This window comes from Scardinius erythrophthalmus (genome assembly GCF_964197995.2).
Source record: "Scardinius erythrophthalmus genome assembly, chromosome: 17".
Taxonomy (NCBI): domain Eukaryota; kingdom Metazoa; phylum Chordata; class Actinopteri; order Cypriniformes; family Leuciscidae; genus Scardinius; species Scardinius erythrophthalmus.
Genome location: NC_138237.1, coordinates 21,338,336 through 21,365,835, shown reverse-complemented (window position 1 = coordinate 21,365,835; position 27,500 = coordinate 21,338,336). Strand labels below are relative to the sequence as shown.

The 27,500-nt window shown below is 40.0% G+C and overlaps 3 protein-coding genes across 8 annotated transcripts in view; 1 reads left to right on the top strand and 2 right to left on the bottom strand.

The window, feature by feature from the left end:
* The window catches only part of LOC308705724 (pecanex-like protein 3), a 25,029-nt gene extending 13,711 nt beyond the window's left edge, over positions 1 to 11,318 (top strand). For all 3 annotated transcript variants that reach the window (XM_081390881.1, XM_081390882.1, XM_081390880.1), the window contains 13 exons: positions 1,730 to 1,838; positions 2,149 to 2,278; positions 2,383 to 2,441; positions 2,538 to 2,753; positions 3,950 to 4,203; positions 4,579 to 4,809; positions 4,914 to 5,017; positions 6,201 to 6,348; positions 6,587 to 6,817; positions 6,926 to 7,200; positions 7,294 to 7,460; positions 7,562 to 7,956; positions 8,454 to 11,318. In XM_081390881.1, coding sequence (XP_081247007.1) covers positions 1,730 to 1,838; positions 2,149 to 2,278; positions 2,383 to 2,441; positions 2,538 to 2,753; positions 3,950 to 4,203; positions 4,579 to 4,809; positions 4,914 to 5,017; positions 6,201 to 6,348; positions 6,587 to 6,817; positions 6,926 to 7,200; positions 7,294 to 7,460; positions 7,562 to 7,956; positions 8,454 to 8,615 — 2,481 coding nt within the window. In that variant the 3' untranslated portion in view covers positions 8,616 to 11,318. The remainder of the gene's footprint in view (positions 1 to 1,729; positions 1,839 to 2,148; positions 2,279 to 2,382; positions 2,442 to 2,537; positions 2,754 to 3,949; positions 4,204 to 4,578; positions 4,810 to 4,913; positions 5,018 to 6,200; positions 6,349 to 6,586; positions 6,818 to 6,925; positions 7,201 to 7,293; positions 7,461 to 7,561; positions 7,957 to 8,453) is intronic.
* Positions 11,319 to 11,908: 590 nt separating this feature from the next.
* On the bottom strand, positions 11,909 to 18,611 carry LOC308706208 (immunoglobulin superfamily member 11). The gene is made up of 6 exons (XM_081391630.1): positions 18,468 to 18,611; positions 17,621 to 17,775; positions 15,713 to 15,911; positions 12,833 to 12,988; positions 12,636 to 12,758; positions 11,909 to 12,480 (listed from the first exon to the last, which is right to left on the bottom strand). Exons 1-6 carry the CDS (start codon positions 18,529 to 18,531, stop codon positions 12,281 to 12,283), a joined length of 897 nt encoding a protein of 298 aa, XP_081247756.1. The 5' UTR covers positions 18,532 to 18,611; the 3' UTR covers positions 11,909 to 12,280.
* Positions 18,612 to 20,197: 1,586 nt separating this feature from the next.
* Positions 20,198 to 27,500, bottom strand: part of pacs1a (phosphofurin acidic cluster sorting protein 1a) — an 18,756-nt gene continuing 11,453 nt past the window's right edge. For 3 of the 4 annotated variants that reach the window (XM_081390080.1, XM_081390082.1, XM_081390083.1), the window contains 12 exons: positions 26,122 to 26,226; positions 25,817 to 25,923; positions 25,454 to 25,608; positions 25,226 to 25,336; positions 24,961 to 25,078; positions 24,480 to 24,522; positions 24,182 to 24,227; positions 23,580 to 23,724; positions 23,243 to 23,475; positions 22,898 to 23,017; positions 21,258 to 21,354; positions 20,204 to 21,180 (listed from right to left, as the gene is read on the bottom strand). In XM_081390080.1, coding sequence (XP_081246206.1) covers positions 21,093 to 21,180; positions 21,258 to 21,354; positions 22,898 to 23,017; positions 23,243 to 23,475; positions 23,580 to 23,724; positions 24,182 to 24,227; positions 24,480 to 24,522; positions 24,961 to 25,078; positions 25,226 to 25,336; positions 25,454 to 25,608; positions 25,817 to 25,923; positions 26,122 to 26,226 — 1,368 coding nt within the window. In that variant the 3' untranslated portion in view covers positions 20,204 to 21,092. Of the gene's footprint in view, positions 21,181 to 21,257; positions 21,355 to 22,897; positions 23,018 to 23,242; positions 23,476 to 23,579; positions 23,725 to 24,181; positions 24,228 to 24,479; positions 24,523 to 24,960; positions 25,079 to 25,225; positions 25,337 to 25,453; positions 25,609 to 25,816; positions 25,924 to 26,121; positions 26,227 to 27,500 lie in introns of all 4 variants that reach the window. The other variant, XM_081390081.1, reaches the window with a different exon arrangement.

Sequence of the window (27,500 nt, the reverse complement as noted above, 5' to 3'; positions counted from 1 at the left end):
ATTTTCTATCCGTGTTTTTGCCCTCTCTTCAAACTCAGTGCTTTCAAGACTTGGAAGTAAACACCCACTACTTTGATTGGGTATTTAAATTGATATTTTAAAAAAATAAAATAAATCTTGTTACATAGTTGAAATATTTTCCAACGATGTGAAACATTTGAGGATTACGTAGGTTGTGGCATATAAAGTTTAAGTATGAGTTACCACAGTTATAGTTGAGAAGATAACTTTGTGACAGGATAAGTTTAGTGTAAACAGAATTATGAACGTACCATTATTTGTCGTTCTTAGAGGCGCTGTGATTCAACCTTTTCAGTTAAGTGAAAAATGCGTACAATGTCATTTGCAGTGTTGTTTTAAATAAAATGAAGCGTGTTGTAATGTCTTACTGATGACAAAACAGATGTCGCTCATTAAATCATTTATTCGGGATTACAGCGAATGGCTTCGGTCAAAACAATAACAAAAACAGCATTTTCTATGTGCTTCCTTCTGTATCCAGGAAGTCCCCGTATTAACCCCATAAATGCAGAAGAAAAGGAAAGCACAGCAAATCACTTTGCTAATCAACTATTCTCAGTTTTTCTGCGATGCTACAGTATTAATACTCAGTACATATTAAAAAAAAATCTGTAACAGACCAAGCAATAGAGCCACATGGTAAAAACATTACTCACACTTGAGTGTTTGCGACATTGCTGTCGAATCCAATAAAGTCGTCACTGCATCATCTTTTATTTTCGGTTTCTCTGAAAGCCTGTTGAACTGTCTTGTTTAAAATGATTCTGCAGTAAAATGAAGTGAAAAATGAACAGTGTCTTACTGACATGTTCTGACAGGAACTTAATAAAGTTTATCCATACTTTCTTTATGTAAGGATCACAAGGAAGGCAATGCAAAGACTGTATTTCTACAATTTGTCACTGCAAAATGTCTTGTAATCATCAGAGGCATCGCTATCGTTTTGTGGCTGGAGTAATACTGTGTTTGCGTCTCTCGTATTTACTACTATATGACATCGGTGTGGCACAAATCGGTGTCCAGGGCTACAGAGGCAATGATGTAGAAGTAGGCGTTGATTTTGTTCTGCAGAGGTGGTCTTTCATCGCACTATTATGTCATAATGTGACAAAATCTAGAGTTTGACTTGTCAAAAAATCAAGGAAATTTTTATTTCTCAATTCATGACCCCTTTAATATTTTTGTGGAAAACATATAGAAAGTTCAAAAGAAAAGCATTGATTTGAAATAGAAATCTTTTGTAACAATATACATTTCTTTACTGTCACTTTTGACCAATTTAATGTCATTGCTGAAGAAATGCATTAATTAAAAAATAAATAAAAAAAACTCCAAACTTTTAACGGTAGTGTATGTAGATTGTTGAAGCATTACATGTCTGTGGATTTTTATTTTTTTTTATTTTTTTTTATGAACATCAAGATTAAAATTTAGATGTGTGAATGTATAATAAGGAAAGCGTTTATAGTCATTGAACTGGCTACCGTTTCTTTTAAGGTTTTCACCATCATTTAACACTTTTTTTTATTTTCACTAGTTAATTCTGGTGTAATTGTTATTCCAAAATAATAAGTCAATTAGATATGCCCTATAAACATTCTATTTGAGTGACATTTTTAAACGTTTGTATGTACTGTAGTACTTATACTCTTGCTGGAGTGTGAATCTCAAGACTGATGTTGCTGTCATCTCTCCTGTGTTTGAGCAGATGTGGGATCTGCTGTTTAAGCTGCGTTTTGTGCTGACCTACATTGCACCTTGGCAGATCACATGGGGTTCTGCTTTCCATGCCTTCGCTCAGCCATTTGCTGTTCCCCGTATCCTTTACCAGCATTACTCTCACACAGACAGCTGAATGCTGATCTCACAACTTTACCCTGGTGTTAACATGTGCCCAGTGCCCGCTGCCATTTCATATGGCACAGCTGTACTATTGGTTTTGCTCTGGGTCACATTTCACATGTTCCTCCTCAGCTGTTTTAGGTAGTTTGCACACTTTTTCAATTGCTTTGTCCATAACTGAGTTTGTTTGTTTGTCCCCACTTCTTTTTCACATTCAGTATGTTTACAATGTCTTGCTATACAGTTGTTTTTTGAAAATGTCCCTTAACATTGATTTGCTCTCAGATTCTGCCATGCTGTTTGTGCAAGCTGTGTTTTCAGCTCTCTTTTCCACTCCCCTCAACCCTGTGCTAGGCAGTGCTGTTTTTGTTACTTCCTACACTCGACCTGTGAAGTTCTGGGAGAGAGACTATAAGTAAGCCTTCAGAAATATCATGCAAATGTCAGCTACGTTGTTTGTTTTGATTAAAAAAGTTTGAAGATGTGACTTGAACCCTTAAATATTATTTTGTCCTTCAGCACCAAACGGGTGGATCACTCTAACACGCGTCTGGCCACACAGCTGGACCGCAACCCTGGTATGTGATGTTGTATCTGATTAATACAGACCTTTAATCTATGTATTTTCATTTTAATCTGTCCTCTAATACTCCCTTTATCGCTTGCTTGAATAGGTGCTGATGACAACAACTTGAACTCTATCTTCTATGAGCATCTGACACGCTCTTTGCAGCACTCGCTATGTGGGGACCTTCTGCTTGGCCGCTGGGGAAACTACAGCACAGGAGACTGCTTCATCCTCGCCTCCGACTACCTCAATGCTCTCGTACACATCATTGAGATCGGCAACGGGCTTGTCACTTTCCAGCTCAGAGGCTTGGAGTTCAGGGGTGAGCTGTGTTCCAGGAAAGGGACTGCACAATTTTTCTTAATCGCTGGAATACACTACATGACTTAAAATCTGATCTGAATTCGATTTAAACACACTAGGCATCGTTCACTTGCTGACTTTGTAAATGGTTACAGAGGAAAAACTGGGCACGCACACGAAACCACTAAAGCCCGGGAAAAACCAAGCCGACGGACGGCCGTCGGGCAGTTTTTGTGCGTCGGCCGACTAAGTTTTCTCAGTGTGTTCCGCACAGTTGGCTGAAATTGGTCTTCAATGGCTTTTTTTCGGCCGATTCGACATGTTGAATCGGCGTCGGGCCGTCAGTGAAGGAGGGAACTCTGATTGGCTGTTCAGCTTAGTGAACGAGTCAGTGCACGAGAATAATAGCAAAACAGCGAGCAAAGAAGTCAAAACGGTACAGATAGGAGGCTGTTCTAATGTTACGTCATCTTACCTGAGTGTTCCTTGGCAAATACTCCAATATTAACATGCGGAGTGGAATAAAGAAAGTGTTTTGCAGGATTGATATTCAAAACGGCAAGCACGCACTGCTTTGTTTATGATTTGTGTATCTGCAGCGTCAGTTTCCCTTTTTGAATGACGAATATAGATTAATATATCTGCAGAAATAGACAGTTGTCTCATTCACACGCAGGCGCAGAACGCGCATTCTAGCTGACAGTCGTCAGTAGTTATCTCGGTGTGTTCAAGTGCGGCTTTTCCCCCCCGAGGCGACAACACAGTCGGCTTTCATCAGCGCTAGTTCTTTGGCGTCGGTTTGGTGTGTCCCAGGCTTAAGGATCACACACTACCAGACGGAGTCATTCCACACACAAAAACTCAAACATTTGCCTGGTTGCTCATATAATCATGACAAATGAAAACAATGTGTGTTTTACATTGTCTGTCTGACTAGGTAGAATCATAATATGAAGCTAAAAAAAAAATCTTATACTCAGGAAGAATCAACACTAGTTGTCATGTACACTCTTAAAATTTAAGGTTCCAAAAGGTGAAGAACATTCTAAAAATCTAAAGAACCCTTTTCTGCTATAAAGAACCTTTTGTGGAATCGAATAGTTTAGAATCGTTTTGGTGCGATATAAGGGTTCCGATACTGAACCGCAACTGATTTACCATGAACAGTGTATTTTCCTCTCTTCATTTTCTCTTTTCTTGAATGACTGTTTTCAGGAACGTATTGCCAGCAGAGGGAGGTGGAGGCGATCACTGAAGGGGTGGAGGAAGATGAAGGCTGTTGCTGCTGTGAGCCAGGTCATCTCCCCCACATGCTCTCCTTCAATGCGGCCTTTGGTCAGCGCTGGCTGGCCTGGGAAGTGGCTGCCACCAAATATGTGCTGGAGGGCTACAGCATTAGCGACAACAACGCAGCCTCCATGCTTCAAGTGTTTGACCTGCGCAAGATTCTCATCACATATTACGTCAAGGTTAGTTCCTATCAGACGAATGACCCAAATAAAACCACCAGTATCTGTGTTTACATGGACCCTAATAATCCGTTTGTAATCGCACTAGTTGACTCTCATCCACAGACACCTTGTTTTGTGCGCACAGGAAGGGACGTTTTTATGGCTTGATAAATATAAGCAGCATGGCACAAAGCGTCATGTCCTCGTTGTGTCCAAATTAGGACCCGAAATAGATAAATATTAAGTCTGCTGTTAAAACAAAAAAGAGCGATGACAGGATTATGTTAATTATGCACCAACAGCGGGAAACTCTGTGTATTCATGCAGTTTGCGCATATCATGTAAACGTAGCCACTGAGATACAGAGCAGTGATCCAAGTCTCTCCACCACAGAGTATCATCTACTATGTGAGCCGCTCACCCAAACTGGAGGAGTGGTTGGCCAACGAGGCAGTGCAGGAAGCGCTGCGGCCCTGCCTCAGCCCTTCCTATGTGGATAGTGACCCCACCTTCAACCTGAACATAGATGAAGACTACGACCACCGTGCTTCCGGCATCACTCCCTTTTCCTTCTGTCTGGTGTACCTGGAGTGGATCAAATACTGCAACAGCCGCAGAGAAACGGTATTTTAAAGACAGCTTATCTGTTTACAGTTGCTGACTTGTGGTCTGGTTATATGGGAGTGAAAGATGCAACTTTTTGTTTTTTCTTTTCTTTTCTGTTACAGCCAGTTGAGAGTGAGAAGGATTCCCCTCTGGTCACACTCTGTTTTGGGTTATGTATTCTGGGCCGTCGAGCTTTGGGCACTGCCTCCCACAGCATGTCAGCCAGGTATGTGTTCAAACCGATTACAGTGTTTTTGCTTAAATCATTTAAATAACATAAGTTGTTGGCTTATGCACCGTACACACATTCAGCATTTTTACAGAACGGTGTTTCTTCTGCTGCATGCCTAAATTTTTATTTTTATAAACTAGCCTTAGCTATTTGAAGTCTGAATATAATTAACATAATACCTGTTAAATAAGATGTTTCCTGCTGCAGAAAAGCAACATTCTACATAATTAGGGCCCAAGCACTGAAAATGTTGCATCAGAGTTATTGGGCGTTAGGTAGCGTATGGGTGTAGCGGTGGAGCTCTGCAGTGCCTAATTTTATGCGATACATAGGGCTGGGTATCGTTTAATTTTTTTTTGATGCAAATACATTGATACCGGTTCCTGGATATTATTTTTTCTAAACCAATTTTATGAAATCTGTTTTAACAAGATTACATTACTTATTACCTAAAAATAACTTTGAGTTTATTTTTTCAGTTTGTTGACAAAAGTTTACAGACTCAAAGACTCATATAGGCCACTGGGGGGCGGAATATATGCCTCGCACTCAAGCGCATACATAAAGCTTGCCGCAAAGCACTGGAAAAAGTAGCCTAATGATTATGAATGTTTCAGGAAAAAATAGCAAGGAGACATTTTAGTTGTTTATTAATAAACTAGTATTTTCTGCGTTTTCAGTGTTTGCTGCAAAGATGAAGTTAACATTGCTGACTCGTCATCTCTGCGGTATAGTGAATGCGTGTGCGTGCATGCCCCTATAGAGAGAAATGCACCTTTCATTTAGACTACATAATCAGAATATTTGTTTTGGTTTCAAATTGGTTCATTTAAAAGTAGACATTTCAAGCATCCCATATGCCTATTTCTCATGTCTGCGAGGCAAGTAACCTATACGCTGAGTTTCGATTTATGTGACGCGCTTCAGTTCTTCTTGCAGTCGAAGACGGAGCAACTTTCTGCTCTTAAGTTTATTCCATGCACTGTCAAATGCTTCATCAGATTTGTCGTTGCTGGTCTTGGCAGCAATTATCTTGTTGCAAATATTGTATCCTGTTGCTGTAACTAACATAAAGTCTTGTTGACCATTTATGTAAACATGGTTTTCTTGCAATGAGATTTTTATGAGTGGAATTTTGTTGATGTAACCGCACTGCTTTTCTTTCTTATACATTCAGTTTGGAGCCTTTTCTCTATGGCCTTCACGCCCTGTTCAAGGGTGACTTTCGCATCACCTCTCCCAGAGACGAGTGGGTTTTTGCAGACATGGACCTGCTGAACAGGGTAGTAGCTCCAGGTGTACGGATGTCCCTCAAATTGCATCAGGTACAGCTGAGGCATTCATCTATCCCCACTGATATCACACTTTATTCAGGTTTCTGGGGTAACACAGTGATATTTTCATAGCCTGTACTAAAATTGACTTTTGGTGAGTTACAGTTCACATCACATGCTGTATAAAGTAAAAGTAGTCTGATGATGATGCAGTTATTTATATAAAATGGCTCTCTGGAATGCTGGATTCTAATTTTGTCTTTCGTTCATTCTGTCCTTTCCTCCACAGGATCACTTCACCTCTCCTGATGAGTATGAGGACCCAGTGGTGCTGTACGATGCCATCACAGCTAATGAAGAGAAGATGCTGATCTCTCACGAGGGTGACCCTGTTTGGCGCAGCGCTATCCTGGCCAACATGCCTTCTCTTCTCGCTCTCCGCCACGTTATGGATGACGGCAGCGACGAGTACAAGATCATCATGCTGAACAAACGCTTCCTCAGCTTCAGAGTCATCAAGGTACTTTGCAGCAGAAGCCTGTTTATTAGCATGTACATTCTGTTGACTGTAAACATGTATTTTATCATGACATTGCTGTAACTATTCTTTCACTGGTGCTTCCTTCAGGTGAACCGGGAGTGTGTGCGCGGACTGTGGGCCGGACAGCAGCAGGAGCTGGTCTTCCTGCGGAACCGGAATCCTGAACGCGGAAGCATCCAGAATGCCAAGCAAGCCTTGAGGAACATGATTAACTCATCCTGTGATCAGCCCATTGGATACCCCATCTACGTCTCCCCGCTCACCACATCCTACGCTGGGGCCCATGTCCAGCTGCGCTCGGTCTGGGGAGGCCCCATCAGTCCCCACAACATTTACACCTGGTTCATCAGCAGCTGGGACAGGTCAGGCGTCAAGAACAAGCATGCACTCTGCCATGTTAAATCACATTTTAGGTGTCCATTGTTATTTATGTATATTCTTTCTGCTGTCTTCAGGCTTCAGAAGGGTTGTGGTGCCGGATGTAACAGTGGAGGGAACATTGAGGATTCAGACTGTGGTGGTGGCTCTACCTCTATCAGTAACAACCCTGCAGCACATCCTCCGCAGAGCACAGCATCCAGCATCCCTCAGCCTCATCCCACTACTTTACAGCCCTTGATGGGTACGACGCCTGCTTCTCAGTTAATGTATCACTGTCCACCTCCAATTAATAAAGCAATGATGTGTGCAGATTTAGTCTTACTCTTCCCTTCCTTTCTCAAGGGACTGACAACCCCGTTGGACCTTCCTGGCCGCTACATCCCCAGCCCCTACCACTTGCCCTGCTCAGCCAATCAGAGGGCAGGATGGATGCAGGGCTGGTTAGCTCCTTGCAACGCACCTCTTCCATCCATGGGCTTTTGGGGCAACACCTGTCCAGCTCCCAGCTGTCTTTCAGTGGCTCAGTGGCCCTTCCACCTGCAGACCGCTTCTGCCCCAGTAGCCTGCAGGACAATCTAAGTCACAGGGTGTCTCAGAGGGGCCTAAGCCTGGGTCAGGGCAGCGGGCTGCACTATGAGGCCCTGTATAACAAATGGAGTCTGCCAGGGAGGAAAGGATTCAACGGACCTGCAGTATTGGAAGGGGATGGTTCAGCATCACAGAGCATACGCACACAGGTAAAAGACTAGTGGTGTCCTGAGCCGATTCAAGGATCGCATCTGGGCAGATTAAGCTTCTTTTTTTGTTGTTTTTTTGTTTGTTTTTTACTGATCGGTATTGGCTATCCTAAGCCAGATCCTTTATTTGTTGCCGAAGCAGTAGGTGGCGAAAAATGCACCCCTCATGTGGGTTTCCCAACTATCATTAAAAGGAAAAGTAGAAGCTCAAATGTCCGTGTGTAACACTTGAGTACCAAGGAGGTCTGTTCAAGTGCGTTACAGACACACGGTCAAGCTTTAGTGTTTAGCATATTTGTACCAGGTACCATTTTCGCTTTTAATTCGAAAAAAAAAAAATATATATCATTGCATCCCTTATTACTGTTGTACTAAATTTCTTATCAAATAAATGCAGCCTTGGTGAGCATAAGGGACTTCTTTCAAATGTTTTCCAACCTGAAACTTTTGGTGTATATACATAAAAATTAACCCATTGCATTTTTTATTATTCCTAGCCTTCGCAGCCTCCCCTTCCTGTCCTGCCCATTGATGTCAGCCCAACACTGGATCCAGTGGGCGCAGTCGTACCCTCTGAGACCACGCCCCTTACATCATCAGACCCGCCCAGTGCACGGGAAGAATCTACAGAACTGCCTTTACTTGAGCACCTCCGCTGAGCCTTCACAGCACGACAGGTACAGCTTGGATCAGACTAGCCCATGGTCATCCTCACCATCCAGAGAGCGAGAGAGCTGGGAGGAATTAAAGCATCTTTGGTCAGTTCTGCATATATTAGGGTGTTTCTCGCAAGTATACTTAAACACATCACCAGATACGCAAGCACACTAAAGAAGAGTGCAGCGTAAGTAATGAACTCTGGACTGAGCTCTCCTAAGCTTCTTTGGCTACTGTTTTGGCCTTCAGGCCCATAAGCCAAAAAAGTGGACAGTCTGTGCAATCTTAAGGGATTTTTTTTTCCTTCTTACAAAAGGAGGTTCAGGTCATTTAATCAAAGCAAATCTGTGACCTGTACCACCAGCAGTAACAAAAAGGGAACTCTCCTCTCCCCTGTAGCAGCCTTAAACCTTCTCAAGCTTTTGTTTTTACCCTCAAGCATCCAGTCCATTGTTAAACATCCACAAACCCTCTGCGTCAGCTGTTTTGTGCAGGATTTTTCTTTTAATCTTCCTCCGATCAAAGCCCAGAGCTTTCCACCAAATCAGCCACCGTCCTTTCAAGACCAAAGGACTCGATTTTTAATGCCCTCTCACAGAGCTATCATTTCATAGCGAACACATTCCAGAAAAGACATTCGATCACGTCGGTGGCCCATCAGACAGCCTCACGCTCTTAAATGACACAACCACGACCATTCTTCAGCGAGCTTCAGGGATAAGACTTGAATACACACACATGTACTCGCTCTCACACGCACTTCCCTACGTAGTTTACAGCCAGCTCAGGTGAGGATGGAAGGGCCTGAGTTTTGGGGGTAAAGTGTAGGACAACTGGGACAGGATAGAAGTCATCAGGTTGTCTGTCTTTTTCCCCATCCTCTTTCTTTTATTTCTTTACACATCCCACAGGTAATCAGACTACCTTCTTAATTCCTAAACTGCTGCCTAACGAATGGGCTCTGGTGATTTAGTGGGCCAGAGCACGTGAGGGCTTCATGGCCTCCCGTCAGGCTTTTTCCTGCTACTGCAAGCGCCTCCCTCTCTGCAATACTACTGCTACTGCACCACCCCCTCTACTACTAATAGAACTAACTACTGCTTCGACTTCTAAACTCCAGCGTTTTAGTTGGAAGAACTTGATGGGGGAATAAAAACAATAAAGATGTACCGATTCTAAAGAAAAAGATTTATTTGATTGCTGATCTCAAATGAAGATGGATGGAGTGGCTGTTTTTTTTTATTGATTGTGCTGATACTAGCTGGACATGAGTGAACTGTAAGCTCCCCCCCCCCATTCTTGAATCCACCTGATTGTGACAAGCAAATTCCCTCTCTGTGTGTAATACAACTGGAAATGTAGATGTCATTATATATCTGCTGTTGGGCGAACGAAGCTCAGACCGCCTGCTTTGGAAAGCAGGGCACTCACTGCCTCTACAATAACAAACATATCAAATGCTCGCAGTCAAACAATACACCATTGACATCAGCCTGGAATAGCTGCGGCGTGTCGATGTAAAGGAGCTTGGAATATCCTGTGAGCAGTTTAAAGTGGTTTTCAGATTCAGAAAGCCAGTTCAATGCTTCTTCACCATATATAATTTCCTAGCTTAAAGTGATTGACACGGCTGAGCTGTGCTCTGAAAAAAGCTTTGCGTTGAAGGATATGGTTTGAGGGCCGCCATGAGAAAATGGTGCCTTACGGTTTGACTGGGTTTCAGGTGGAAGAGAAGGATTTTTCCTGGAGATTTTTCTTTAGAGTAATGCGTTCATGCAAAATAGCAATCGAAGCGTTTCTCTACTGAGCAGCCCTTCATTTTACAGTGCTGACACATTCAAAACAGACGATTCGGTCCGATCAATATCAAGTTTTGACGTGATTTGAATCCCTAGCTTCGTTTAGTGCCAGTAGAGGCAGTTTGCACCGATTTGATCATGCTTACTTTTTCATACTCTCACTTAAACCACCGATTGTTAATAGGTTTATAACACTGAAAGTATAAAGAGTCTCTCTGCCCATCACAGACCATATCACGTTGTTTGAACACTAAGCATGAAGTCTCTCTGCGAACCGTGCAGCCTAGTCACACTCTCTAGGTCATTTCAAGTCTGCCAAGCAAACTCGGCTCGTTCACCTTTAATTGAGCGTTTGGTTCGAGGCCGATCGACCTCTTTCTCTCTTTCCATCAGGACCATTACTCTCATCTTTAGGGTAACTTTTCCAAAGCAACAGGGAGTACTTCTCTTACTGGGAGAAAGCACAAGTTACTGGATAGTCTTGGGTGTCAGTGATTTAAAAGGGATCTAACCAATCTCTGCCATATATGTACAGCATGTTTTGTATATAAATATATTTAAAAATATATATAAATCTATTTTATTATTATTGGATTTCTGGTTATTTTTCAATGGAGGACACTACTTTGAGTCTTAGGAGAGTCACGCTTCGGTGTATCTGTGCTTGCAGAGGGGTCCGACTCTCTCGACATAGAATCATGAAGTCTGGGGAATTGAATCAGTTAATACTGCTTTTGCACAACTATTGTAAAATAGTACACCATCCTGTATTTTTTTTTTAAAATTAGTTATATTGGGGGTTGTTTTATTTAAAAACTGTTATTCAATATTCAAAGTTATGTACAGTTTTTTTTTATGTGATTTTTCTTTTTCCCCTCCTATTTAAATTAAAGCTTTTTTGTGTTATTGTTTGCAAAACGGTCATTTTGTTCATGTCTTTGGTCTCCCCCCCCCTCCCCCCAAGTATTAAATGTTGTGTCAAGATTAAGAGGGTGGTAAAATCAATTCACAAACTATAAAGGAATTCAAGTCATGTTAATGCTGATTTGGATCAATAGCATTGCAAGTGACTAATTTCAGCAATTGGCTATTTAGTTCATTTTAATTTATAAATTAATCGTAGCAATTTAATAAATTGCCTTTTTATATATATATATATATATATATATATTTATATATACACTACAGTGTATATATACACTATATATAATATCATACACTACCATTTAAATGTTCGAGGTCCGTTATTATGCTAACCGAGGTATATTTATATGATCAAAATACAATTTAATACATTGAAATTGTGAGATATTACAAATTAAAATAAAAATTCTGAATGATCGTATGACGCTGAAGACTGGAGTAATGGCTGCTAAAAAAAAAATCAGCTTTGCCACCACAAGAATAGGGTACATTTAAAATGTTGAAATATAAATAGTTATTTTAAATTGTAATATCTCAAGGAAGCATTGAAGAGGATTAGCTCAGAACAAAGTGCATGTATCTACATTTTTATTGTTTGAAAAGAATGTCCCTCTACAGAGAATATACCCCTCTACCAGAGGACCAAACTTAAAACTTACATTGATTAATAGTGACTTGATTGTCTTGAGACTGTGCATCTTAAAACCAGCCCTTAAGGTAATATGCTGGGTTAAAATGCAAATTAAGATCTATTTCATAACATCTGTGGCATGCTGTTGATTCCCACATGAAAACAAAATTCGTTTACCGTAGTCTTTAATGCAATTAAGCACTTCAGTACTTTTTGTCCGGTGAAGTATGATCTTTCCTTTGCTGTTGTCTGACAGAAACTTTACATTGAGATTAGTGCAGAGATGATCCAGCTGTGAGTTCCTGTCCTCGTCTCAGACAAAGGAGCGTTTAATGAGAGCGGGTGTGTATTTGATCTCATTATAGCACTCGTCGTCCTCATGGCTGATCCTCCATTTGCTCTCCTGTGCCGAACGGTGGAGCCACAGCACCAGCACCATCAGAGCCAGCAAGAGCAGGGCCATAGAGAGACTCAACATCACCCCCTGCAGGATGCCTGGGGAATTATCTGGAGCTGTAGGGTCACGAAAAAAAAAAGAAAATCTGTCATCGACTCACCCTCATGTCGTTCCAAACCTGTTTTCTTCCATAGAACACAAAGTAAGTTTTGAAGACTGTTCTGGTCACTCTTATGTGCAATCACAATCATAAAAGTACAGAAAGACTTACGCGTATACACAGACAGGTTAATGTAGCAGTGCTGAGTTCCTAGTGGGTTGGTCACTGAGCAGCGGTAAAGGCCCGAGGTTTGCGCAGACACATTGGCAATGTGCACAGAACCCATCATGTCGTCTGCGACACATAAGGGTGTGAAACAGTTTCTGCATGTCTGATGTTTTTCAAAAACCTGTGTAAAAATGTTTTACCATCCATGTTCACTGGCAGTGTTGTCTTATCTGGTTCTAGCTTCTCCCAGATCACCTGTGGAGTGGGAAAGCCCTCCACCACCCCACAGGACAGTCTCACATTGCCCCCAGCATCTGTGTCTCCTTCCCATAGACACACAGGGAGTGATGGGGGTGCTGCACACACACACACACACACACAGAGAGAGAGTTATGAAACCTGAATTACAAGTAGTCTGTAAACTGGAAAGAGTTCAACTTGTGTAAAGTATAGTAGTAATGTTGCACAAACTTGCAGAGGAAATGTGGTGCCTCATTTATTAAATGTTATGTAGAAACTAACTGCCCTACATTTAATCGTGCGATCATTTCTCAAATGTTACAAACGAGTGATTCTGAGAACATGAGCACAAAAAACCTGCATAGCCCTACACCTTTCTTCCAGATGTTCACTTTCTGCTGCAGTTCTAGGTAAATTCTAATTAGTTCAAATTGATTCACTTCATATTACATGTGTTTTATTTTTTAATAGTCAGGAAGAGTCATGGATCTTTGAACTTTTAGTTTGCGAACTATTTTTTATTTATACAGGTTAAAGGTGAAGAGGGACGATGATCTGCATTAGTTTTAGGTTGTGCTTGTTGATCCAGAAGTTCTTCAGTTTGGATTGTTTATGTAGCGTTCAAGCATTGGCCTTTTCCTCTGCCCAGGTGAACAAAACAAGTAGCACTTTTCGTTTGCACTTCTTCTGGACGTTCACATTGTGCTGGGTCTCATTCTTGGGACTGTCAGGAGAGGCTACACAGAAGAGCTTCATTGTGAGCTCATCGATCTGAGAGGCATCATCCGAATGGCCTTGGAGTCTCCCATTTCACTGGGGTCACCTTCCTCAAATCCCTGGACCTCCACCCCTTCGCTCGCCCACGCTTCCTCCTGCACCTCGCTGTCCTTCTCCAACCATGGAACCATCTTTCACGGTTTCATTTCAGCCTCCGGCATTTGGGGGTGTTTTAGACTTGAGTAAGTCACTGACCCGGATGGTCTTCCCTGTGTACTCAACATACTCGTTCTCCTCATCCTCTATATCAACCAGCATGAGGTGCTGGAATCATCCAGGTGGTTCATCAGGTGCAGGAATGGGGCTTGGAGGAAGTCGTTCGGGATGATGCACTTTGGATGAAGAGAGCCGGATGGAAAACAGTTCATCAGGTGCTGGAGTGGGATGCGTAGGAACCGCCAATGGAAGCATCTGTGGTTTGGGAGGACGCACTTGGGATGAAGAGCACTGGATGGAAAACAGTTCATCAGGTGCTGGAGTGGGGTGTGGAGGAACCGCCAATGGAAGCATCTGGGATGAAGAGCGTCGGAGGGAAACAACTTTGTTGGAACATGGAGGACTCGCCAACAGTTTGGGAGGATCCAGTTGAAGCGGAGAACATGGCAGGGATAACACATCTTCAGGTGCTGGAGCTGGTTTCTGAGGATGCAAGAGTGGTTTTGTCACTGGCGGCAGGGGTTTGAAGCGACCGTCTGGTAGAGCGAGGTGTCCGGAGACACTTGGAAGCATTGGTAGTGCTCCTTCTATTGGCTTTAAGAAGGAAGATCTAAAGATCTTAAAGAAGGAAGGAAGATCTGTTTGAACTCCACAAGATGTGGCGTTGGCACTGTGATGATCTTCCGTTCCTTACATTTTCTCTCCTTTTTTTCCTTTTCTCCACCTTCCCTAAGCTCACTTTTCCAAACTGTGCATCTCTCTTTTTTTCTGGTGTACACGTCCTCTCTTCTTTATCTTTTCAAGGCTGAGTGTTACTGTCTATTTTAGCCGCATCTTTATCACTGCCTCCTTTATTGATCTTCACCTCTCGTTCCTCCTCTCTCTCTCTCCCAGCTGGTGCTTCTCAGGTACCTTGCGGCATCTCTTCCTGCACATCCTGTCATTGGCAGTGAAGTCGAAGGCCTCACACTCCTCTGGAAGTTTCTCTACTGCCGCTAATTCTTGCGCTGCACACAGTTGATGAATGTTTATGTAAATAAAAGCCTAAATTAAATCTCATCATATGAAGAGATCTTGAACATTTTGGACTGAACTGCTCAATTCATATGAATTAGGTTTATGATCTCTTTATGAACTTTTTGAAGCGTCAAAATGCTAGTTGCGTAGACTGTCAATGAAGGGACATAAAGCTCTCGAGATTTCATCAAAAAGATCTTCATTTGTCTGACGGGTTTGGAACGGCATGAGGGTGAGTAATTAATGTAATAATTTTTAGTTTTTCATTTACATCTAACATTGTATTCTAAATAAGCTACCAAAATTAGATAGCCTACCAGTGAATTTTCACAATTCTCGATTCCAACTTGTATACAACAGCAAAACTACGAGCCCAACTGATATCAATTTAAAACATTATTGAAGACAAAAGAACCGTGCTAAGAATTAAGTGCTTGAAGTGTTTCAGGTCTAAAAGTAAGGTACAGAAATTCAATAATCAAACGTAAAATAACACATAATCTTAATCAAAATAATGCATGATCTTCGCTGTATCAAACTACGATATTGTCCGTATACGAGTATTCGTGCGCTCTCTGTGTGCTGATGAAGCTCCAAATGCCTCACACCACCAGACATGTCGCGTTGTCAAATTCAAGGCGGCAATGCAAAACAGTGAATCTAGGTCAAATTCCAAACGCTGTTGTTGCACCCTGAAGGGCACTTCGGGAAGGGGACGCCATTTGTAGTAGTGTTCCTTTATCCCGTTATTTCTTTTTTAAAAACTACGATTTTTTTTTTTATAAAATAAGTAAATAAGATTAAAATAAGCAACTAAATAAATTAGATTAAAATAAATCAATAAAAAATTGGGTGTTTATAAAAGATAGATGCTGTGTGATGTATGATACCCAGAACAGTGAGGCTGAGCTCTCCTATTCCAGGGTCTCCTGTCTCAGGTGGGTTGCTGACCACACAGCGATAGACTCCAGCGTCAGACACCCACGTGGAATTCAAGATAATGTCTGCGCTCCAGGGCATGCCAGCAAAGCCCACCCTGCCCATGAATGAAGGGCTTTCAATCACCTGCCCTTGATCATACACGATCACCTGCACAACGAGAGAGATATCAGTCCTTACAGATCTTAGTCAAACTAGCTAGCACCAGATTTCATGTTTGAAAGGAATGAAAACAAGGCTGTGAGGGATAGAAGTACAGTGTGTTCAATTGATTGCAGGTTTAACAACATGCCAATGGTTGAGTTGACTAAACATTTTTCCAAACACTTTCAATGGACAAAAATTTCATAAAACTATTATGAAAGTTGTGAGTTTTCAAAAATGATATATGATCTAGCACCATACTGCGCTAACTTGCCCTTGTAAAGACTGTAAAAAAGGGGTTTGAATCAGCTCCATAGCTTGTTAATCAGTATGTTAAGCACAACAGGGTTTCCCAAAGGGGTTTGTGAGGGAACTTCAAGGGGTCCGTGAATTGATGTAAAACTATTCATTAAATCATAATTGAAATAAATCACTTTAAAATAAAATGTATAATCAGAGAACTGTGAACATGCATGTGTTTTATTGAAATATTGACTTGTAAAAAAATCCCAGAGGCACTTGAGGTCAAAAAATCCTTTAGGTCAAAGGGGTTTGGCTGACAAAAGAGTTTGGGAATCCCTGGCCTACTACACATCGGGACACTGGTTACTCAATTTTCAACAACATGACTATGGGCTGTAAAACGTCACTGGTAGGCTATTTATCACCAGCGGGCAGGACCGATATCTGACGTTATTTTTGTATGCTGTTTAACGAAAAACTTTGGTTTGTTACACATCCCTGCAGCATTTTAGACAAAATTTAATTATAAATTTCATCTATGTTTACTACCCATCTAGCACTTCAGAATTCCCGGATAAGGGAACATAAGGTGCATCTCAATTTGCATACTTAGTGGATTTTTTAGTGGGTGAACATTCCAGTAGACTGGAAGGATTTTACAACAGCACATAAAATGGCTGACTCCCTAGTCAGTGCCCTGAATACTGAACTAGGGACTTGATTATACCTTAACCCTCCCAGCCTCATTTTAATATGTTTCAATAATGCATCTGTCCTGACTAAAAGCCATTCACACCAACAACAAAAGCAATGGCTGTATCTGAAATCGCATTCTTCCCAACTATATAGTCAGATATTGAGTTTATCCATAGGGTGAAAAGTACCCGGATGACTACTTTCGACAAGATTCTGAAGGGTACGCGCATCCAATGGACACTTTACTATCCCATGAGGCCACTGGAGAGGATTTGCGAATGGCAGTGAAGCGGCGAAACTGACGCTGGTAGGTCACATGATAATGACAACATAGCAAATGTAGTACATCCAGATTACATTATTACTACACACATTCATACTATACAGAACATACTTTTTTAATGGTTGCAAAGTAATTACATACTCAAAAGAAGTACTTACTAGGAGAGAATGCTATTTCAGACACAACCTATAACAATAACTATATAATAACTATCCAGACCAAAGGATAATAACACTATTTTTATTCTATGGTATGTTATTTTCCATGCTTTAAAGTTGGATGGATTTTGAATGCCTGTCAATGTTTTAATTGTTCATTAGGTAAAAAAAAAAAAAAAAAAACGCTATTCCAACCATATTGTCATTATCACTAGTTGTGGTGTGGACTCCACTAGTCTCTTAGAGTGATTTTTAGAACTTGGTTATAGTTATTATCTATCTTGCTGTGAATGGGCCTTTAGGTCTATTAGCTGATTGTTGTATATGGGAGACACCTGTGTGGGGGAGTCAGGGTCCGAGACTGGGGTCAGAGTCCAGATGATGCTGAGTCTGAACAAGGGCATCATGGTGAAGAACGAACAGGGCAGTGTGACAGAATCTCCCCGCACAACCTCCAGACCAGATTCCCTCACCGTCACCCGGACTGCACCTGGAGGGGGTGGAGGGAAACAGTCAAGCTGGATCTTTTTTAATGCACGTTTGTGCTTGATTTGAGGCCGTTTCCGTATTGTAAACAACTGGCAATGATAAATCACTAGCAGGCCCGTTTATTCTAGAGTTTGGTTGTGTAGCTCTCAACCTCTCTCCTTCCATCTCAATGGTTGTCTCATTACTGTAATGATGAGTCCCACCCCCACCGCTCTGCCACCCCCAGGCCTTTGTGTGTGTGTGTGTGTGTGTGTGTGTGTGTGTGTGTGTGGGAAAGCAAAGTGACTATAAAGCCTTAATTACAGCTGACAGCATTGGCAAGGACAAATACACCAACTGAGAGAACAATGGGGTTCAATTCTTCTAAAAAACTGACCAAAATTACATATACTACAATTGTAACATAAAACACCAATTATAAAAATGCTCAAATGACCATTGTTTTTTTATTGTACCTCACTCAAACATTTCATATATAATGGACTGATTTCAAAAGGATTTGTAATAAGAAAAACATTGAGATATTGACTTGTTATGGTATGTTACAGTATGTAAAACCCTGGTTAAAATCAGCTGTCTTCAAGTAATCGAGCAACAGTTCTCTTCAGTTGTGTGAATGTTCTTCTCCCCAAGTCACAAGGTTTTTCCGACCATATTTAACAGCCTAATGTTAACAATAAAATCAACACGTACCATATTGCAGAAAAGTGGACACCAAGCAGGCCAGCCAGAGGAGTCTCCATCCTGTACAGCCCATCTCTGAGAAGATCCGTGTGTGCTTTCCTCCATACGGGTCAGTGTGTTTTCCCCTTCAAACCTCAGTCCCTGGCTCTGACTGGACAGGCATAACTGGGTTATGGGCATCAAAGGGGGGCAGTTCTCGTTCTCTCTCCCTTTATCTCCTGCCCTCCCTCTATCGCTCTGTATCCCCTGTAACCACACACAGTGAATGGTTTACATGTCCCTAGTGTTGAATAAGAAAGCATCTGCTAAATCAGGGGTTTTTATGACCCCATTCCTAAAATATAAAGGCAGCTATTAACACACTATATTTCATAAGTTTTGGGGAGGTAAGATTTTTTGTTTTTGAAATAAGGTTGCATTTATTTGGTAAAAAAATACAGTAATTTTCTGAAATATTAATAGAATTTAAACTAATATATATATATATATATATATATATATATATATATATATATATATATATATATATATATATATATATATATATATATATATATAGTCCTGTGTTGTCAATGCTAAACTTTCAGCATCATTACTCCAGTTTTCAGTGTCACATAATCCTTCAGATATCATTCTAATATGCTGATTTAATGTTGAAAATAGTTGTGCTGTTTATTATTTGTGTGAGTTTTTCAGAATGTTATTTGGAATATATAATTTTTTCTAATAAATCCGTCGGAAATTTAAAGACGAATTTATAATATGCATACATAATATACATATAATATGATGTAATCCAGATTACATGTAATCAGTTACTACCCAGCACATTAGTGAGTGTAGTAACTGATTACATGTAAGATTACGTAATCAGAATCTAAAAATTAATTACTTGTAATAAGATTATATTACATTTGTAATCAAACTATAGTTATTTTCTATTGATTGCATGTTATTCTCACAATGGCAGTAAATTATTCATAATTCATTGATACTACTTTGTTAAATTTAAAATGTTCCTTTCAAGTCATCCAGGTTTGTGGAATTGCACACACAGACCAGCCACTATTAGTCATGTGACTATCAGTGAGCATTTGACCACTGGATTTACAGAAATCATCTCAGAATTATCCTTGTATTTCTGTCTTTGTACTGGTTTTGTCTTTCAGACACATCAAAATGTACAAATTCATGTCATTTCATATTTACATGCAATGCATATGTCAGATGAATCTCTTTGCTCTCATACATTTAATTGAAGTAAGCCCTTATATTTAAGTTTATTTAAGTTAATAAGTTAGGTCAATAATAAAATTGAGCCAATAATAATAATAATAATAAATAATAGGAAAAAATAAAGTTCACGGTTCTCACGAACCCCATGCCGTTTATCATTAACTCCAGTCTGGAAAACCCTGTCGTAATGTACTTCATGTTGTTGATACCAAAGAACAGAATATATCTTGTTTCTCTTTGTATTTTTAATTTTCACTGTGGTACAAGATTATCCTATAAAAATCAATGTGAAAAAAAGGTCAAAAGTAATCAGAATACATAACCTAAAATGACAATTTTACTAACTACAATTTCCGTCATTTAATTTGGAATCAGTAACTGACTACAATTTGTAATTAATCTACTTTTTTAAATGATGAACTTTATTTGAGCCCCCTTCTTACAAACACAACATTTTCAGCATTCAAACATTCTAACTGAAAGTAAACTGAAACAGAGAGATTGCAGTTACAATAGATTTATTACTTCTGCAGTTAATTGCAAATGTCAAAATACCAAGCTTTATAGACCAAAATATACAATACTGACTTTTCACATGTAGAGTGTGTTATCAAAATAACCACGTGTACGGCAATCATACTGATCAATATACTGCATCATGCAAACTAACAACTGTAGGTTGTGTACAACAGATTTAGAAAGGCAATAATGGTTCACAATTTTCAAACGTGGTCTCAGGTCACTTAGAATGTACAAAATAGACCATATTATGTTTACCCTTATTATCACTTATCACAAATAATCGTATTTGTTGTGGATGGCATTACAAATGCCAGTGATTACCTTTAGTAATGGTAGCAGATTAATAAATTAATAGCAACAAAGAGATTAAACTCAGAAACCACAGTGGAATGGATTAGGTGACAATAGCAGCTTAGACAAAACCTGATGTAAGCACATATACATACATGCTTTGATAACTACATACATACAGATAAAATTACATAAGCAGCAAATATATATTTTATACAGTAGAATATTTCATACCAAGACAAAAATATCCTTTAATAAAGTATCTTAAAGGTCGAGAAGCTTTGAATGTCAGATTCAGTCAGGTGAATTAGCACTAATCACATTAAAGTTGTACAATAAAAGGTACAAATAATAAATCTGAGGACTTTAAATCACTAACATCAAGTACCATTTAAATATAAACTCAATACAATATTGGGATATTATTGCGTCATGAATCGCACAGCAGACAAAACACTGTTAGAAAAGGTTCATAAATAATATCTCAACCCACTGATGATCCATCCTCAAGTCTTTTTCTGTCTGCTCTGGCCCTCTAAAGGTCAAAACCAGATCAAATCAACCCACTGATCAGCGATGAGAATTTCAAGAGCTCCCACTGTGGCTCAAGTATCTCTCGTGTACAGGAAGCATGACCACTCGTGAATAATTAGCCCTCTGTTCCATCTGAAGGCTAAAACAAGCAGGGTCAGCAAACTTTACCATGTTATTTCCCAAGCCAGAGGTCACTAGGAAGATAATTTGTTGTACCCAAACAGCCCCACAGGAATGTACTTCACATGAGTGGGCCACTGAGACGCCAGCTGGAAGAACTTCACATCATTCCACTCCATCCCATCTACAGACACTGAAACACGTCCATCTCGTGAGTAAAGTGCATTAAAGGGTTAGTTCACCCAAAAATAAGCGACGAGAATACTTTTTATGCGCAAAAAGTAAACAAAAATAACGACTTTATTCCACTATTCATTTCCTTCTCTCTGGGCCTCGAGCTATTTCACGTAGTGTTTTTGCGCAGCGCGTCTGTGTTGTACGTCACACGTAGGCTCACTATTGGCCAACGCTGGTCATGTGTGATGCGTGTGACGTACAACACAGACGCGCTACGCAAAAACACTACGTGAACTCACTCGAGGCCCAGAGAGAAGGAAATGAATAGTGGAATAAAGTCGTTATTTTTGTTTACTTTTTGCGCACAAAAAGTATTCTTGCCGCTTGATAAACTTAAGATTGAGCCACTGATGTCACATGGACTACTTTGATGATGTCTGTATTGCCTTTCTGGACATGGACAGTATGCCGTCCATTGACTTTCAATGGAGGGACAGAAAGCTCTCGGAGTCGGACTAAATCTAAAATATCTTAAACTGTGTTCCGAAGATGAACGGAGGTCTTACGGGCTTGGAACGACATGAGGGTGAGTCATTAATGACATAATTTTCATTTTTGGGTGAACTAACCCTTTAACATACAGAGGGTCCAAATGTCTGAGACATTTAAAAGCCAATTTAAACCTGAATTTTGACATTTCAAACAAAATGAATATGAAATATTTAAGATTCTGCATTATTATAGGTCACTGTTAAAATAAGCAAAAGTGTGACATTGATCGTGTAGACAAAACAAATACGGAGACAGTCTAAAATTCATGAAGGTACATTTTTTAATTGAACTTCTCAATCATATAAAATATGATAATATGCTGAATATTCAATTAGGAAAATGCAAAAAGCATTTTGGTCTCAGGACTTTCAGGCCATAAACATCATAGGCATTAATGTTCAGATTAGTGGTCATATAACAATGTTTTTTTCCAATGACAGCTTTTTAAACTTACCACTGACCCCATCAATTTGGAATATTTGGTTAAATCCTTAGATACTAGTAATCTTTTATTCACGTAATTGGTATCTAACGTATCTAAATCTTTAAGGCTGCATTTACACTGCAGGTTTTTAGCCCAATTCCGATTTCTTTGACAACCAGCTTATATCTTTTAAAACTGAAAAAAGGTAGATGTACTGACCCGGAAAAGCTTAGGCCGAGAAGGAAGTAAAAATGGTGCGATTTGCAATAGACGCAGACAAAATTATACTACGAGCTTTTGCATTCTGACTATCTTTAAAGGTCAGCAAAACATTGGTCTCATACGGCAGAGAAAAAAAGGGGAGCCCTTGTTGCAAAAAAAATAGTTCCAAAATAAAAGTTGAATGGACATCTTTGACATTATCTGTTCTGTGTTATATATTTTTACTGATTTATGCCGTCCTACAGTGACTATTTCTGGCAGGGGCCATGACGTTGCCATCGGACCAATGTTTGCTGGGTTATTACAAAAGTAAACAGGTGATAAAAACTGCTCAATTAATTTGCGTTCTGTTGACAAGTACCTCTTAGACTGGTTTGTTGATTCTTGGCAGAGCAGATGAGTCTGGTGATGCCTTCAATGATTTGACTCTTTGACTCTGTGTCTCTCTCTTTTGGCTTCTTCCCTAGGAAGATGGTTGGGACTGAAGACAGGCAAAATTAGTAAATATAGTTATGTGTGGATATGGATAAATACGGAGACTATAGTAGCACTGCAAAAAAAAAGAAAGAGAGCCGAGGGCGAGAGAGAGCAGAAATGTCAAATGAATTTGCAGGGATGAAAAACACTGTATAGAGTCATGAAAACAAAGGGATCTTTAGCAAAAGGACAAATGTGCATTTTCTGTAAATTCAGTGAACAATCTCACCTTTCTTGTTCTTCTCCTTGGTCACCACAGTCATGGACATGGTGTTAGAGCCAGGCTGGAGCTCTGTGTTGCCGAAACCGGGCAGTCGGCTAACCTGCAAGGATCTGAACGCACACCTCAAAGTCTTCTTACTGTCTCTCTGCTCTCCGTCTTTGCGCTTCTCAACCCCGGCAGACACCCAGTAATCCACCTGCAGCCCAATCGCATCCACGCCATGAGACATGTTGGGGCTCCTAGATTACAGAATCAGTTTGACCAGATTTCCCAGGCTAGCATTTTTAACAGATGTAAGCCATAGCAACGTGAGAAACAGCAAAGCAAAGAAACAGCAACAAACCCTAGAGCAGCCAGTCCGCCGCTTAGTGAGGGTGATGGAGGAGGCGTTGCAGAATCTTTCATCATCCCAGTGGGAGATACATGAGCAGGTGGAGACGTCGAGGGAACTGCCAAGCTCAAAGCCAAACCTTCCTCACAATCTCCACCTACAATGAGTCATAAACATTTGGAGAAAAAACTACAATAATGGGAAAATGCAATTTCATTGCAAAGATAATTTCGAAAAGAAATATAAATGCTTGCTTCTATTAATAACTGGCCAATCTAGTAAAGGATTAACTATACATTAAACAACAAAAATGTGATTAAATTCATTTGTTCTATCAATACTATTGATAAAACTTAAAATGTGCATCTTTAACTTTAGTGGTAAGTTGCATGTTTAGTAAAAAGAACCAACTCAGAATCCTTCATTTGGGAGTCAGACCACACTGGTTCCAATGTATGTTTTTGATTCGCTAAAAACAAACCAGCTCATAAGAGTCACTTGTTGAGGAATCAAACTACACTGGTTGCACTCTCTGGTTCTTTGTTCCCAACCCTAATGGTAATACAATATTACTGGTGAATTTTTGTGGACAGATGCAAAAAAAAAAGACAAACCTGAAGATCCTGGGCTGCGCTCTACCAATCGCTCTACCTTAACCAACTGTTGCAAGAAAAAAGGAAATATAAATCCATCCATTATTGAAAAGTAAAACACTAGTGTTAAAAAGTCTTTTTAAAGAAATTCATACTTTCAATTTGCATTAAATGTATCAAAAGTGACAGTAAATACATTTATAATGTTACAAAAGTACATTATGAACTTTCTATAAATCAAAGAATTCTGAGACCTTGGTGAGACTTCTTTCAAAAAAATTGTAAATGCTAGTGTAACATTAACTAAAAATGTACTCACACCCACAAAAGGAACAAAATTTTGGTAGGAATCTTCATCTTGCCTAGAATAGTAAAAAAAAAAATATATAATACAAATTAAAGCTGCAAGCAGCATTTATCGGGGTTCAAGCAGTTAAGGCCTTTAAGCACATTAGCATCAAAAGTTATTAAGGTTTTTTTAGCAAGCTTGTAACAACCACTGACATACTAGATTGAAAAGACCATCTACAGTCAATGCAGGCAATTTACCATAGGAAATGTATGGTTTTAAAGCATTTTAACAGTTATAGCGCCACCCATGGGCCAATCGGGGTCATACTCTGATAGGCTATCCCCAAATTGAGGCCTACCATCTGGCCAGGTTTCAAGTCCCTAGGCCTTACGGTTTGGCCTGCACAATCAGTTTTACAAATCCTTACAATTACAATAGGGTTTCAGCATTTCATGCTTGAACCCCTAAATATTTGAAATGATGAGGTGATAGAAATCATGTCACTCACATCTTTTGTTTGCAGGTCAGCATGGCCTCAGCAATGGGGAGCTGATGAGTAACTGCAGATCCGTTAATGTATTGTAGAATGCGTCCAGTCACATCCACGAAGTCAGCAGAGGAAGAAGCTGAAGAGATGCAAGAACAAATCCTATGAACAATCGTCAATATAATACATCTCAATGGGCACAGAAAAGAGAAATGGGGCATTGCACTCCGAGATAAAACATGAAAAATAAAGAACCGTACTGGGGTTAAACAAATGCATTACTTACCAGTCTGGGGAGGCTCTGGGCGGCTGAAAAACTCTCTCCATGAGCTGTCCAGGAAGGAAGAACTGTAGCGATTGTCCAGAGAACCCAGGTGTTTGGCCACGGGGTGAGAGCCTGTGGAGACACATGATACAGCCTGAACTTTTTTTAACTCCCAGTTGTTGTTTTTTTGGAAAGCTTTTGCAGTTTTTATGTGAAATATCATTGTGTTTAGAGGTTATCTATATGCACCTAAAGGCACCACAAGGAACTTCATGTGGCTGAGCCAGTCAGACATCTTGTTGGCGAGCTGAGAGACAAAGAATCTCAAGACGGCTCCTAAATAGCTCTGACCTCCAACCGCCACAACCTTCACCGGTTTGGGCATGATGGAGTTACAGTTGCAGCTGTGAGAATAAAGAAGGAACAATATGCACCACACTGCAGACACAGGAACTGGTAGAGGCACATGCTGTTTGTATGCTAAAATCTTTGATCATCTGTGTGATTCATATTGACAACCACATCATGAGATCCGACAGCCAGGCAACACTCCAAACCATGTCGTTTCACATTTGTGTTTATTCTCACTGACTCCACCACAGTTACACTCACAATTTCTGTATGCGTGTGAGCAGGGCGGAAAGGACGGCCTGGATTTCTGATCCTGAGCAGGTGCAGACCACCGGCAGCTTCTGGCCCTGCAGCAGCTCAGCCACATACTGCAGACACACAGAGTCAGATTTCTCTACCTCAAAATGGATAAAAACATCAATATGCACTGATACACTGATAAAACATATTTACAGAGGTTCAACTTCAGATTAAAGCAGTTATCAATTGAACACAAGAGAATGGCTAAGTTGTGTGCAGGGTGGTCAGACACAGGCACAAAGGAAGTGAAGTGGAATGGTATTTACGTGTCCTTGCCAATCGCTACCGTTCACCAAGATAAGGCTGTCGGGAAGGGTGCTGTCAGACAGCAGAATCTGGTTGAGCTGGTCATATACTATCTTCCTCGGCATCTGCAAAGAAAAGTGTGACTGAAAACATGTTCTAGGACTAGCATTTTAAGGTGCAGTGTTTAATTTCTGGTGTTAGAGAGTATCTAACATCATAGTGACGCTACTAACTTAACTACCTTCACAGAAGAGTGACAGCAGATAAGCTGCTTTGTTAATGCAGCTTTTAAGGAATAAATGTAATCTCAGGTATTTGTAATGTCAGCTCTACATCCAAGCGAGGAAATAAGCATTGGAAAGTCTGATTTTATTTGACTGAATTTGTTCTTTTGAACAGTTCATGAACGCAAATAAACGATTCGTTGACTCATTTGGTTCATTATTGCAAGGCATATTTTACTGCTAATTATCATAGTTTTTGCCTCAGTTATTTAATGTTTTACTTATTTTATTAGTTTTATTCAATGTAAATGAACACCACTGTTTAAAAGTACTTTTTTAAAGAAATTAATACTTTAATTCAGCAAAGACGCATTCAATTTATCAAATGACAGTAAATACTTTCACATCGTTACAAAAGATTCCTATTTCAGATAAATCCTGTTCTTTTTAACATTCTATTCATCAAAGAATCGAATGGAATTGTGGATTCCACAAAAATATTATGCAGCACAACTGTTTTTAACATTGCCGATAATAATAATAAGAAGAAGAAATGTATCTTGAGCAGCAAATCATTATATTAGAAATAGAATGATTTCTGAAGGATCATGTGACACTGAAGACTGGAGTAATGATGCTGACAATTCAGCTTTGCATCACAGGAATAAATGACATTTTACAATAGATTAAAAGAGAAAACAGTATTTCACAATATTGCTGTTTTTACTGTTACATTTTAATCAAATAAATGGTGAACGTTTGAAACTACTGTTCAGAAGAAATGTTTTTGAAATTAATGTATCTGTTCAAGTTTAAATGTTATTCTAATTGAGATCCTGTTTTTGTATCAGATAAATACTACCGTTACTGTAGAAATTACATTCATAGGGCAAGATATACAGAGATATACAAACATACAGTCCAGGTCCGGAGCCAAACTAGTTACTGTAACACCCCCCTCCCTCCCCGCCCCGCTATAAATTCGCAAAAGTGAAAAGTGAGCACGCATTCAAAAGCAATCACAAATGCATGAAATGAATGGACCAAATCCATAAAGCACCCCCCCCCACACACACACACACACTCTTCCCCTCCCCCTCCCCTCAGTTGACATGTTGAACCTACACATTTCAGGAAATCAATTTAGGAATAGCATGCTTACAATCATCTCTGGA